The 14,345-nt window shown below is 32.6% G+C and overlaps 1 protein-coding gene across 1 annotated transcript; it reads right to left on the bottom strand.

The window, feature by feature from the left end:
* Positions 1 to 8,273: 8,273 nt before the first annotated feature.
* Positions 8,274 to 10,514, bottom strand: LOC122040055. The gene is made up of 2 exons (XM_042599427.1): positions 10,297 to 10,514; positions 8,274 to 8,629 (listed from the first exon to the last, which is right to left on the bottom strand). The coding sequence occupies exons 1-2, from the start codon at positions 10,497 to 10,499 to the stop codon at positions 8,416 to 8,418; spliced, it is 417 nt and encodes a 138-aa protein (XP_042455361.1). The 5' UTR covers positions 10,500 to 10,514; the 3' UTR covers positions 8,274 to 8,415.
* Between the last annotated feature and the right edge of the window lie 3,831 nt (positions 10,515 to 14,345).

Genomic DNA, 14,345 nt, shown 5'->3' with positions numbered 1-14,345 from the left:
TGATATATCAAGAGAATCGAGAATTCCATGTGATATTAACCTTTCTAGGCGTTGTTTGGATATATATCCTAAACGCCTATGCCACAACATGGAAGAATTCTCGTTAGTCAATTTACGTTTTGTACCTATACTATGCATTATCACGTTGTCAATTGTAGGAGTAAAGGTGTTCAATTTATAAAGCTTATCAACCAAGGAACCATTGCCAACCAACACTGAATTAAAGAAAATATTGAAAATTCCATTTCTAAATGAACAAGAATAACCTGATTTGTCCAAACAAGAAATTGAAATTAAATTCCGTCGAAAAGACGATACAATAAATGTATTTTCTAAATCTAGAAAGACATTGGTTCCTAAACAAAGCCTAAAAACATCAATCGACTCGACTTTAGCCTTCTTTCCATTTCCTGTATAGATGTATCTTTCACCATCAAGCGGAAGTCGGCTCCTGAGATAACCCTGCATAGTGACACTTATGTGAGTAGTAGCATCGGTATCTATCCACCAAGTGTCAGTGGGTACTATAGCTAGATTAACTTCCGAACTAACAAAGTTGAGAAGTTTACCTTTCTTTACACGCCAGTTAGTGTACTTGAGGCAGTCTTTCTTCATATGACCTTTCTTCTTGCAAAAGAAACATGTGGATTCCTTATCCTGCTTCTTGTGCTCCTTATGGCCATTGCCTCCAGAATCTGCAGTTTATTTTCCCTTTCCTTTCTTATTGATCCTCTTTCATTTCTTGCTCGTACTTTGAGAACCAGATGCTAAGTGAGCACTCTCAGATGTCTCAATCTTTAGTCTCTCATCCTCTTGCACGCATTGGGCAATAAACTCATTCAATGTCCACTTTTCTTTTTGAGTATTATATGATATCTTAAAAGGAGTGAACCGTGCAGGCAGAGACATCAAGACGAAATGCACTAACATACCCTCAGACATCTCGAGTTTTAGTTCTTTTAGACTTGTTGCTATATTGGACATCTCCATAATGTACTCCCTTATGTTTCCTTTACCATTATATCGCATGGTTACCAACTTCGTAAGAAGTGTGGTAGTCTCAACCTTTTCATTTGAGGTGAATCGGTCTGCTAATTGGTCCAGGAAACTCTTAGCATCTTCTCCCTCTGTTATTGAGCCTTTTATTGCTGTCGGTATAGAAAGCTTCATGATACTTAGACATATACGATTTGATTTCTCCCACAGCTGAAATTCAGCCCTCTGCTCTATAGTGCTAGCACTGGTCAAAGGTGTGGGGCAATCATTCCTTAATGCATAGTCTAAGTTCATGCAGCCTAAGACTACTGTCATATATTCTTTCCATTCAACAAAATTCGAATCAGTTAGTATTGGGATGTTATTAATGCTGGCAGTTACAGATTGCACTGAAATTAAAAAGAGAAATTTATTTAAGCTTATGATTTAACTAAAGCCAAGAACATATAAGTAATATAAAATTATGCAAATAAAATAGAATTTTAAATGCATATAAATGGGCTCTTTATGAGATACCAAGTACAATATAATGTGACTTCCTTTGGCTCGACACATTATTTTTTAGCGATACTCTCTAGTATAACTCAAACTTTAATTGGCCACACAATGTGCCTTCCTTTGGGCCGACCCATTGTGCGCATAATATGATACTTTATATGAGTTATATTTTGGTTCATAACTTACAACAACCTTAATCGGTCACAAAATATGTCTTTCTTTGGGCCGATATATTTTGTGTATGATCTGAACAAAATAAAATTTTGTTCTATAGTTGTAAGCTACCTTATGTATATATCTGACATAAAAGTAACCTTCCTTTGGGCCGATTATTTTTAGCATAGATATACGTCTACCAACACAAAATGCACTAAACCTACTTAAGGTGCCTTCCTTTGGGCCGACACATTAGTTCAACTTAGTAGCACGTTGTGTAGATAGACCCAAGAAAATACTAGGAACTTAATTCGAATAGAAATTACTTAATCAGCCTTAACAATAAAATTAGACTTATTTATCGATTGATACCTTATAGTAATCGATTGGCATGATCCAATCGATTATCCCAATCGATTCGAAAGCCTACTATATGCGACTACGTGATTATACATAGAACCCTTCCTTAAGAAACTAAAAGCTTCGAGTTCTATAATTAAATAGTATTATTTAATACTATTTAATCCCTTAATTATTTCTTAAAAAAATATTAATTTTCTTTCTTTTACTGTTTCACCGAAACCGTAGCAATTTTTTTCTTCTCGAATTCTGTTTCAACGAAACAGATTTTTTTCCGAAGAAACATTAAAAAAAACTTAATTAATAAAAAAAACAATATTAATCGATTAAAATCAAACTTAATCGATTAAAATTGACGTAGTCGCAAGCTTAAGGCTATTAACTATTTAAATTTCAAATATTTCTGTTCAAAATTTTAGACTCGGTAATCAATTGCTCGACCAAAGCAATCGATTAAATCATCACAATTTTACCTAAAATTAGGTTAAATGGTGACGATTTTCGTCGTTCTTCGTATTCTTCATAGAAATACGAAAAACTTGAAAAACAAGTCTATCCCAATTTTCTCTTATATAATCTTCGACGATTAAAAATTTGTATTAACTAGGAAAGACTTAATCTAGCATACAAATCACAAATCAACGAAAAACCTAAACTTTATTGCCAAGGAAAAACGACAAAACATAGCCTTGGCTCTGATACCAATTGAAAGTTCTTGTAAAACCTAAGCCGTATGAATTCTAAACAACCGAAATAAGAATTCAAATAGGAAAAACAAGAATATATAAGCATGGATCTTGGTTTCGTCGAGAATATGACATAAGAAACTAATAATACATAAACATAATGACAAAGAACCTGATTGAAGAGCCATATCTTTGTCTTTTAGCGTCATCCAGAAGATCCTGTGGAAGAAGAAGTAGCGGAAAGAAAAAGGTAGGTTTTCCGAGGGACTTAGGGGATGACGGCGCCGAAAAGCTTTAGGTCAATGAGAAACCAAAAGCTATATCAAGATCATCCTAAGCCCTTGGGGACCAACCCTATATATAGTGGACATCTATTATCAGCCCATCGATGATAATAGATGTGGGACTATAAGTCCATATATACTGAACATCTATTATCAGCATATAGATAATAATAGATGCGGGACTAAAGGTTCTACATATATGAAATCTACATCCAATTATCTAAAATCCACTGGATATAAGTTAGATCACTTTAAAGAGTTCGTATCGTATTCACGTGTGCAACTTACAAATAAGCCCACCTAATAGGGATAATTATATCCAACATATACCTCTCAAGATAGTGGTAGCAAAAGAAACTATTATATACTTAGTATATATTCACGCTAAGTAGGATTAGATGAAAATATCAAATATAGATTTTGAAAAACCTTGATGAGGTAATATTTTTTTTTTATCAAATGAAATGATTTTAATAGGAGAATGTCTAAATGAGGGATATGATTTTGGAACAAGAAATGATGAAAGAAAAGTTATTATATTGGATTTTATAATATCATATGAACTTATAGAACCTAATATGTTTTTCAAGAAAAGAGAAAAAAAAACCCTTGTTGCATTCAAAAGTGGGAACAAAAGATGCAATTGATTGTCTTATGATCAGGAAGAACGATAGAAAAATTGTAAAGTTTATAAGTTCATCGTTGAAAAAAACCTAACCACCTAACAAAGGTTAGTGGTACAAATATATACCTCAAGCTTAGAATCAATAGATGGAAAATATACATGACTCCTAGGATCAACGGTGGAAGTTAAAGGATGAGAAGTAAAATATCTTTAAGAAGAGAACAAAAGTACAAGCATTAGGAAAAATATAAGATAACTTAAATATGACATGACATAAGATGTCACCAAATTTGAAAATGGTGGCCAAGAGCATATTTGGTGAGTCAAGAAGGCAGATATCATTAAATAAAGAATATTGATGGTGGAATGAGGAAGTATAAGAGAAAGTAATTGAAAACTAAATAAACTATAAGTTAATTTATATTTGTAAGAAAAAAGAAAACTTTTAAGGATAAAGTAGTCAAGAAAGATGTCAACAAAGTAATAAGTGAAGCTAAGAATGAAGTTTTTGAATGCTTATATCGATAGCTTGATACAAAGAAGGAAAAAGAGACATATATAGAATACCTAAAGTGAGAGACAGGAAAATAAAAGATCTTAAATAAAATACATTAAAAATGAATCCAATAGGGTAGTAGTAAAGGATGAGGAAATAAATAAGTATTGAAGAGATATTTTCATCAATTTTTAATAAAGATTTTGGTGACCAACTTAGATTTAAGTAGGTTAGAGTAGCATAGAAATCTAAATTTTTATTAAAGAATTCATATTTAAAAAGTTATTCAAGCATTAAATGGATATAAAATGGAAAAGTGGTCAAATCAAATAATATTCCAATAGATATATGGAAATATTTACAAAAATAGGATATTAAATGACTTATAAAGTTATTTAAATTGATATTTAAAATAAAGAAAGTCTAATCAATTAAGGAGATCAAAAAGATGAAAAATTAATTTGGATTTATAGCTGAAAGATCAATGATAGAAGTTATATATCTTATTAGGCGACTGATTGAAAAATATATCAAAAAAAAACTTACATATTCATTATCATAGAAAAAACTTATAATAGCGTTTCAAGGAAAATTATGTAGAGAATTTTAGAAAATAAAAATGTTTGCATAGCATATATTAAAATAATTAATAAAAAAAATGTGGAACCGTCACATCAGCGGCCCCCCTAGAGCAAATTAATATATGCATTGAAGTAGGCTGACTTGACACTTGGGAAAGGAATGAAAATTCATCCTCTTGCAGCCTTGTGGCTTGTTGGATCAGTTGTTTGTATGCTCCATCCATGATGCCATGCATTTGAGCTGCCTCAAGCTCCTCCTTGGCACGCTAAGCACGTTCTAATATATGATAGAAATGTTGCCTATTGAGGGAGACCTGTTGAGCTTTGAAACCTTTGAGTTTCTGCTTGAGCTGAAACTGTGATGTGCCAAAATTGATTGTTGCTCCATGCCTCCTCCACTAGTTGTAGAAACCTATCATGAGATGCTCGTGTACTGTAAAATTTGAATGCCTTATTGGCGACGAGACTTGGTGTGTGGTCAGAGGGTGCCATGAACTCTGCAAAACAACCAGCTTTTGTTGACAATGACTCTGTCAAGTTTGGAACAGATGTGCCCATTAGTCCATGTGAACTTACAACCCACTGATGTAAGGTCCTCCAATGCATTTTCAGTGATGAACCTGTGAAAGTCTTCAGTTTCATAATTTGTTACTAGTAAGCCACCTTGTTTCTCCTCAGCAGACAGTGTGTTGAAGTCTCCCAACATCACCCAGGGCTCTTGCACCATGTTGCTAATGTTGTGTAAGCTTTCCCAAAGGGACCTTCCACTAACGATGGAAATTAAGCTTGCCATAGATGAATGTGACCATGATGCTGAGTTGAGTCACCTTACAGCAGACTCTGCAGTGGACCATTTAGTCTTGCCGACCGCATGATTGTAATATCATTGACAAAGGTATAAAGTTAAATCTATGTTGGACTAACATTATGTGACAAGCTAAGTATCAAGCGTAGATTTATCTTGACACTGGCAATGTAGATGCAATGGAAAAGATCAACAAGAGTTGTCAAAAGTCTAAGTTGGTAATGGATAACTATACATTTGAAACAAGTATTGGAAATGCTGGCAGAATTTGAAAGTCCAATAGGCGTTAGCACGGTAAGTTAAGGTGGACCAAATACTAGACAAAACGAAGGAACACCCAAAGGTGAGACCTCTTAGCAGATAAGAAGTCCTAGTAGATTGAGGATGACTGAATATTAGAGAGGGAAAAAGTCTAAGAGGTGAACCCTTAGCAAGTAAGATATGAGAGGGCAGACCTATAACTTGGGTGAGGATAGTTTTCTCATTTAGGCAAATGACTTAACCAAAGAAATAGGTGTTTCAAAGCTGAAATCAATAGCCCAATCAACTCATCTGCATATTTAACAAAGACTTGTGACAAGCTACCCTCTATTCTAAGTCTAGTTTATTGGTGTTTAAATTCAAATATTATAAATGTTAAATATGATAAACCTTGTTGTCATATTGTTTCTATCCCATAGTTTTCGTTATTATTATTATCGTTGCTCTATTTGTTTTTGATTTTAATACTATTATTCTCACCCTATGTTGCTCTAAATCATTTTTTATATAAGTTTCTATACCTTTAAAATATTTCAAAAGAAGAAAGTATTATAATTTTTTTTAAAAAAATTCCTCACCTTATGAGTTCATAAACAATGGAGCATAAATTGAAAGTTCGTAAAATGCTTTATATCATTTTTATTTCATTTATTCCTCTTAAATTGCTTCATTACCTGCACAAGTAATTTTCTATTATGCTATTCACCTCAGTCGTAATCCAACGTACGTGACAAGAAAAACAAAAGAAGAATTTTTTTTTCCCCCCAAAACTGAGAGATTTCTTTTTCTCGAAACATACCTTCTTAAACATTTTTTTAAACCAAAATTCACCATAGATATGTTTTCCCAATAATATCCTGATTTCCCCCCTCCAATTTAATGGAAAAGGTGGCCCTTATGGTATACAAATTAGCTGACTAAATTCACAGCTAAAAGATATATATTTTTAAAGATCTAAATGTTTAACATAAATATATTAATTAAGAATGAGATAAATTATAATTTTCATGATTTACAATTAACTTGCACCCTAAAAAGTTTGACAAAATGATATAGGTGTAACAAGATGATTATAAACTAGGGATGCAAATGAGCTAAAGCCCCTCATGAGCGATTCGATCAAAACTTAACTCGAATTTGATGTTGACTGAGCTCAAGCCGACTTGATTAGAAATCGAGTTGAGCTCGAACCTAATTATTATTAGCTATTTGGCTCATCGATCAAAATGAGCCAATAACAATATATATTTTTATAATATACAATTTATTAATTTATTTAATAAAAAAATAATAAAAAATCGATCTCAAGTTCGAGCCCATAATTAAATATTGAGCTCGAACTCAAGCTCAATTTTATAGACTCGAGCAAATTCGAGTTGAGTCAGTGTTCAGTGTAAATCGAATCGAGTTCAAGCCAAGGAAAAATAGAACTAGCAACAATAAATAAATAAATATATGCCTGTCTTGATAGATGAATGGCTCGTATTGGAAAAATGCCCAGGAAAAAATATCACAATTCAAGCTATTATATGATTTATATCTAAGAGCTGCAAAATTGACGGCCAAAACATTGATGGAGAAAAGGGAGGATAAAAGTTTGTCTTAAGATTTTTAAACAAATCTACAGAACAAACCCAATAAATATCAACTACTTTAAGGGTGCGTTTGGTTCAAGTCATCATGTATAACCTTGGTTATGTGATTACCAGGTAATCACATAACCAAGGTTATAGGGAATAAAACATAACCAAATGTTGTTTGGTTCAACTTAAGTAATGCAACAAAAACTTGTTTGTTTGAAGGTTTTAATGAATACCCTAGTTTAATATTTTACCGTATTACCCTCAGTTATAAAACCAACTATACATATTATTATTATTATTATTTATTTATTTATTTATTATTATTATTATTATTATTCATTTTTTAATATTTTTTTACTTTCTTTTTCTTGTATATTTTTTTACTTTTTTATGTATTTTTTATTTTTTAATGTTTTTATATTTTTATATTATTTATATTTATATTTTTTTTATTTTTTTACATTTTTTAAATTTAATTTTTTTTTAATTTTATTTTTATTTTTAAAATTTTTTAAAATTTTTTTAATTTTTTACAATTTTTAAATTTTTAAAATTTTTTTAAAATTTTTTAATTTTTATATATTTTTTTAATTTTTTTAAAATTTTAAATTTTTTAAAATTTTTATTTTTTATTTTTAAAATTTTTATTTTTTTAAATTTTTATTTTTTTAAAATCTTATCGGAGGGTATTTTTGGTAAAAAAAATTCGTTAACCCCGGAATTAACAAAAACCTTAGTTTTCTGAGGTTTTCCGATTCCGGGCTGCATGACCCTTTTGCTGACGTGTCGGGCATGAAACATTACTTGGGAATCATCGAATACCTAAACCAAACAAGGTTTTTGTTGATAACCTTGGATGGATAACCAAGATTATCAAGAATAACCCCGAACCAAACGCGCCCTAAGAAGGATTAAGGCCATACCTACTGAGGCATCAGGCTATTAACATAGACCTAAACTGACTCTTTATCTTAAAAGTGGTCTGAACAAATTAGAAACTTAACATCCTGCCAACCTAGTCAGATAAAGATGAGCTCCACAAATTTGCAATTACATGAAGAAAAAGACAGAAAGAAGCATTATCTTAGGAAGGTTGGTTTGTGATCAGACCAACAAGCCACATGACTATTGAGCCAACAAGCCAACAGATGAGCAGGAAGATCAAGAGACCAGCCAAGATCGTGAGAAATGGTGGGCCATTAGTATTAGTTTTGGTAGTAGCTTCTCCGTTTGAATTGTCCAAAGAGAAAATTAGTGGTATCCTGTGCTTTGCATGGAAGTTTGCCACATTCCCTAACCTGCAAAGAAAAACAAAATTCTATGGTGATGAACTCTCAAGTGCATGTTCAAAGACAAATCACATCACTGACTTCCAAAAAATGGTGATGCTAGAGGTGCTTTGACAATAATGAGATATAAAGTATATTGTGCATAAAGGTCAAACTCTTAGATATAAAATATTTACCAACACTATAAGACATAATTCTTTTTCAATTTTTAATGCATGCTGGTCCATCCATATTAATTATTTTGTTAATTCTTCTTATTAGTAAAACTACATTCTGTCATACTCTTAACATTTCTAACATTGTCAGAACATTAAAATTAGATATATTTTATCACATCAATATAATTACTAATTTCATTTATTTTCCAAAATCCACCACAATAATTGTCTAGAAGATCAGGACTCTTTCATATGCATTTTTTCCTCAGAAACATATGTTTTTTAAACAGAATAAAACTCATATGCATATCTTTCTTTCTTTTTTTTATACTTAAATTGCAATTTTACATAAATATCATCTTGATCTTTCAGATATGAAACCAAATTGATTGTAAGAATTGGGCATCTCTTATTCTCCTCTCAATATCTCTTTCTCAAAATTGATTGTAAGAATTGGGCATCTTTATGGTATAACTCACCATCTTGAGAACTCTACAAACAAAAGAAATATTGTATGTCACCTTTATTTCTATCAAATAAGTAGAACAGCTTTTTCCTCCATTCTTCTAAAACCTTCTTTAAGTCTCAAAATGTTAGCGAATAACACAACTAACCAAGTTATATCTTAATCTCATAAACTCCTTCAAACCACAATAGGAATACAATCCAAACTTACACTTATCTACATTCATTTTTAGTAAAGCTTCCTTAGCACAGTTGATCTAACAATGTGATCAAATTTTTTATTCCTAAATTTTCCATCTCTAAAACCAAATTATGCAAAGCTCATTACATAATACCTTGTAAGAATAATGTTTCCATCCATGTATAATTGTATTGTCAGAAACAAGAACCATTTGATTTTTTCATCTTTTATGCACTAGTATTACCAAAGCCTTTACATTTCTTTTTTTTTCCCTATAGGTTTCACAATCTGATAAATAGCTTACTCTCCAGTCTTAATTTCTAGATTATCGTGATTATCGTTGAACTTAGCATATGCTTTAAACTTCGCTATGCTTATACCTTTTATGCCTTTAGTTACATTGTACCTATTCAGATTTTCTCCCTTTCTACAAATTTGTAAGACTTTTCTTACTAGATTTTTTTTTTCCTTTCTACACATTTATAACTGTAAGGATTTTCTTACTAGATTTGTCTCTTGAGAAAAATACATGTAAATGAAGCCAGAGAGAGAGAGAGAGAGACGTTGAGATGAATGGGGTTCCACATAACTGAACAAGCACTAAAAATTTTGCAGCTTAGAAGAACTAAAAAATATGTTGGACGTTAGAGAGCCAAAATGAGGATTCCTACTTAAAATTTCACCTTTTTCTATTGTGCATAAGGATAATCCTCCGTGACAATTAGTATCAGGTGAGGCAAGCAGCCAAATCCATCTCAAAACACACACACACACACAATGATCCAATGAAGAAGATGAAAGAATCTGGCAGGATCCGATCATTGCCCACACCCTTAGCCGTAAGATCAAGTATGAGGAAGAGTAACTGGTACCTGAAAGCGAGACGAGGGGTTAAAGGAATGGGACGGGGAGTAGCTCTTTTGCCCCGAGGAAGGCCATAGTAGCATCGAGGTCGGCTGGGAGAAACTGCAACGACAGCTCTGGCGAAAGCCAAGGCACCACCGGAGGGAATGGTCGTCATCAAGGCAGTGCGGTCGTGGTACTGGATAAGCCAAGGGATGCAGATCAAGATCATCACGCATAATCCTGATAAAAGGGCACGCACAAACTTGGAATTAAATTATATATAAATAAATAGGTTGTTAGCTGTAATTTTTTTCTGCATATTTTATTAATAAAATATTCAAGGCATAATCTCTATTTTTTTATTAAAATAATTAAGATGTCCAACTCTTCAATCGATGAATCCCGAAGATGATGAATCTCGTTTTATCGGGACGATCTAATGGCTAGCAGATGAGATATAATTATTATAAAATTTGAGGTTCAAATTTCGATAAAGTCGAGGTAAATGTCTTTCTTATGTGCTAATCATTATTCCAAAGACTAGTAGTCGTTCATGATTTATCTTCTTCGTGTTGGTCCTGAGACGGATTGGCGAGGGTACTGGAAATGAATGTATTCATCTTTTATCACCGAAGATATGAATCCAAGGCCATATAGATAAATTTTGATGGACAATCCAATATCACTAATAGTTGAAGTATAAGAGCATTCACATCAACTACCCTATCCAAAGATTTTATCCTAAATTTTGAATAGGGTAACTAAAAATCCTCTTCATCAGTTATCCTATCTATTCTCTAAATTTAAATTTGATGAATAATGATTTTTTAAATTTAGAGAATGAAATCTCTACCCTAAAAATAAAATAATATTTCTTTTTAATCTCTCTTCTTCACTCAATCACTCTCATTCCATTCATTTCATAAATATAATAATAAAAAATAGAAGAAAGAAAAGAAAATAATAAAAAAATTAAAGATGATAGAAATTTTAGGGTATTTGATGTAGTGTACAGTAAAAAATAATTATCTAAATTTAATAAAGTGAGTTATTTATTTTAAATTTTAGATATAATAATAGAGAAATTGACGTGGGTGCCTGCATAACTGTGAGCATCCAATTCTCGTTATTTGATGGTCCTACCTATCGCTTATTATAGTGGGCGACGAGATTTTGTACTATTACATGTTTTATTAATAGAAGCAGATTCATGCCAAAATTTGAAAATAATTATACTCTTTAAATAGAGTGATTACTAGGTATTTATGAATTATAGATTCATTGTATAATGTTCAAATCTATTATACTGTTTGAAAAAACTAAAATCTTTCAAAAAAAAAAATTATGGTAAAGTTGCCACTAGTAGGGCAATAAACGAGTCAAGTCGAGCCAAATTTTAGGATATTAAGCTTATTTGATAAGGCAATTGAGCCGAGCTTAAAATAAACTTAGCTTTTGAAATGATTGTACGTTCAAGCTTGGTTTGTGGTTTATTTTTTACGAGCTTTAGCTTGTTTGAATCTTGACTTGAGCTTGGTTTGTTTAAATGTTATCAAGCTTTTAATTTATGTTTAGCTCGAGCTTAGTGTTGGTGCGGTTAGCACTAACGGTCTAACCCAGGTTTTGAGGAATGACAAAATAGATTAAGTTAATTTTGTTGTTGATCTAACACTCTGACCGAGTGTGCAGGAGAAGCCCAGACAGGTCGACGGGCTGACCGGATGTCTGGCACGAAGCCCAGCTAGGTCGACGGGTCGACCGGATAGCTGACATAAAGTCCAAACGGGTTGACGAGCTGACCGGACGTTTGACACGAAGTCTAGCTAGGTCGAAGGGCTGACCGGATAGCTGGTGCGAAGTCCAGACGGGTCGAAGGGCTGACCGGACGTCTGGCAGGTAAGTGAAGATAAGTCACTTGAAGGAAGTGACTGTGAGGACGCATTCCCGGGAAGGGAACTTAGGTGCCGATCCGACTTAGAACCATTTCAGAACTCCAAGTCGAGATCTTGACTAGATTCCAGTCTCGGAGAGACGGAATCTAATTAACACTCTTTTTGTTTATTATAACTATGCTAATACTTTGTTTTGAAGGGTAATATAAATTGCATTTTGTCTCGGACTAATCATTTCTTGCAGGAGAGGACTTCCTGGAGAAAAAGTGGTCCGAGCGCCCGGAGGTCCGGGCGCCCGGGAGGTCCGAGGTTCGGGCGCCCGGGAGGTCCCCGGCCGCCCGGAGACAAATATTATCCCTAACGTCGCTGTGTCACGTGGAGTTCACTGGTTGACTCGGCTACGTCACTTCAGGGTGCCCCGAAGGGCTGCGGGCGCCCCGAACCTCCTATACAAGGAGGGTCAACGCTGGAGCTAGAAAATTAACTCACAATTTGCATTCTTGCGCTCCTGTGACATTACGACGCTACTCCGACAAAGTGCCTTTCCATTTTCTTCTTTTCTTTATTATTATTGTCAGAGTTTATTTTAGCATTTCCTGTACTTAGATTTGTAATAAGTTTCGAATTGCTAGTGAATTGCCCATCGAAAGCACCCTTGTGTGCGGGCCTTGGAGTAGGAGTCGACAAAGGTTCCGAACCAAGTAAAATTGGTCTGTGTTAGCATTGCTTTCTATTTCCGCTGTGTACTCGCTACGATTTATTTTTAATCGCTATTCACCCCCTCTAGCGAACGCTACGATCCAACACTTAGTTCATTTAGATGTTATTGAGCTCTCAATTCAAAGTTGTTTGATTGTTTAAAACTTTTAATTGTTTGATTGATTATTGAGTTGATAATTCAAACTTATTTGTTTCTATTATTTTATTATATTATTTATTTAGAAATTGATAAGAGTTTTATTAATGAATATGCTTCATAAATATTATTTATGAACATTGTTCACAAATGTTGTTTATGAATATTAACGAGCTGAACATATATATGTTCAACCTTGTTTATTTAGTTTAACGAATTGTTCAAGCTTGTTTGTTTAATTGATCTTGTGCATATTAAACGAACATAAATAATCTCTTACCAAGCCGAACACCAAATTTATTTATGAACGCTTGGTTGAATTATAACCCTAGCCATCTGTTAGCTCGAATAGGTCAATACTCTTATGATTATATGACTTAAAATAATGATTTCTTTACTTCAATGTTTCCTACTTATGCTTGCCCAACTCTCCTAAATTATGTCTTCTTCCTCCCCTTAGTCAAGCATTGCATTATCTTCTTCGGCAATTTTGTAAAGAGCGTACATACTTCTTTTCTCTTTCCTATCTTGTCTTGCATGTAAATATATTTTCTCTTGGATGTTGATTTTTAAAAACCAACACTACATTCTAACACACCAATACCACTATATTATTATTTTTTAAATCAACACTACAACTTAAACACCAACACCATTAGTACTGTTATTATGTTGATTTTTTAAAATAGTAAAAAAGCGTATATTTGGACTCCTTAGTATGGCAGAAACCCACGAGAGTTAGAATATGTCAAATCAAAATTCTCTAGGTCCATTAATGAGTTTTGATCGAAATCCATTGATAGACCTAGAGATTTATATTTCTCAAAAGTTGACATATAATAGAATAAGGTAGTATAGTGAAAGTATTTATGATATCTATGACTTGTTTTGATATCTCTACGAGATATATATATATATATATATATATATATATATATATATATATATATATATATATATATATATATATCCATTGCCTTAAAGTCATAAACTTTAAAAACCTTTTTCTCATTATTGTTAATGACTTCAAACTGATATATATCTCTAGGCACATATATACTCTGGAGCATTTTAGAAACTTGTAATACTTGGAATGAGTCTAATAAGATCTCTCTAGATCTATCAATAGGCTGATGGACTTAGGATATTTGAATTTATGGAAATTTGCCTTGAAATGAAATATCTGAGTGTAGGAAAGGTAGATATGGTTGTAGGACTAGTGCTATCAATCCGTCTTTTTCTCATGTTTCATCATTTGTTCTATCAAAGTTAGTCATTGTATCTTAAATATAATAAACAAACAATAAAGAGCAACATCGACACTTTA

The sequence above is a fragment of the Zingiber officinale genome, chromosome 2A (genome assembly GCF_018446385.1).
Source record: "Zingiber officinale cultivar Zhangliang chromosome 2A, Zo_v1.1, whole genome shotgun sequence".
In the NCBI taxonomy this organism is placed as follows: Eukaryota; Viridiplantae; Streptophyta; class Magnoliopsida; order Zingiberales; family Zingiberaceae; genus Zingiber; species Zingiber officinale.
Note: the sequence above shows the minus strand (reverse complement) of the source record. Positions and strands in the feature narration are given on the sequence as shown.

Excerpts from the sequence above, each read along its gene's own strand:
- LOC122040055 (XM_042599427.1), bottom strand. The coding sequence starts at position 10,499 with ATGATCTTGATCTGCATCCCTTGGCTTATCCAGTACCACGACCGCACT. Across the intron at positions 8,630-10,296 it reads ACCCCTCGTCTCGCTTTCAG|GTTAGGGAATGTGGCAAACT; the intron begins GTACCAGTTACT and ends TTTTCTTTGCAG.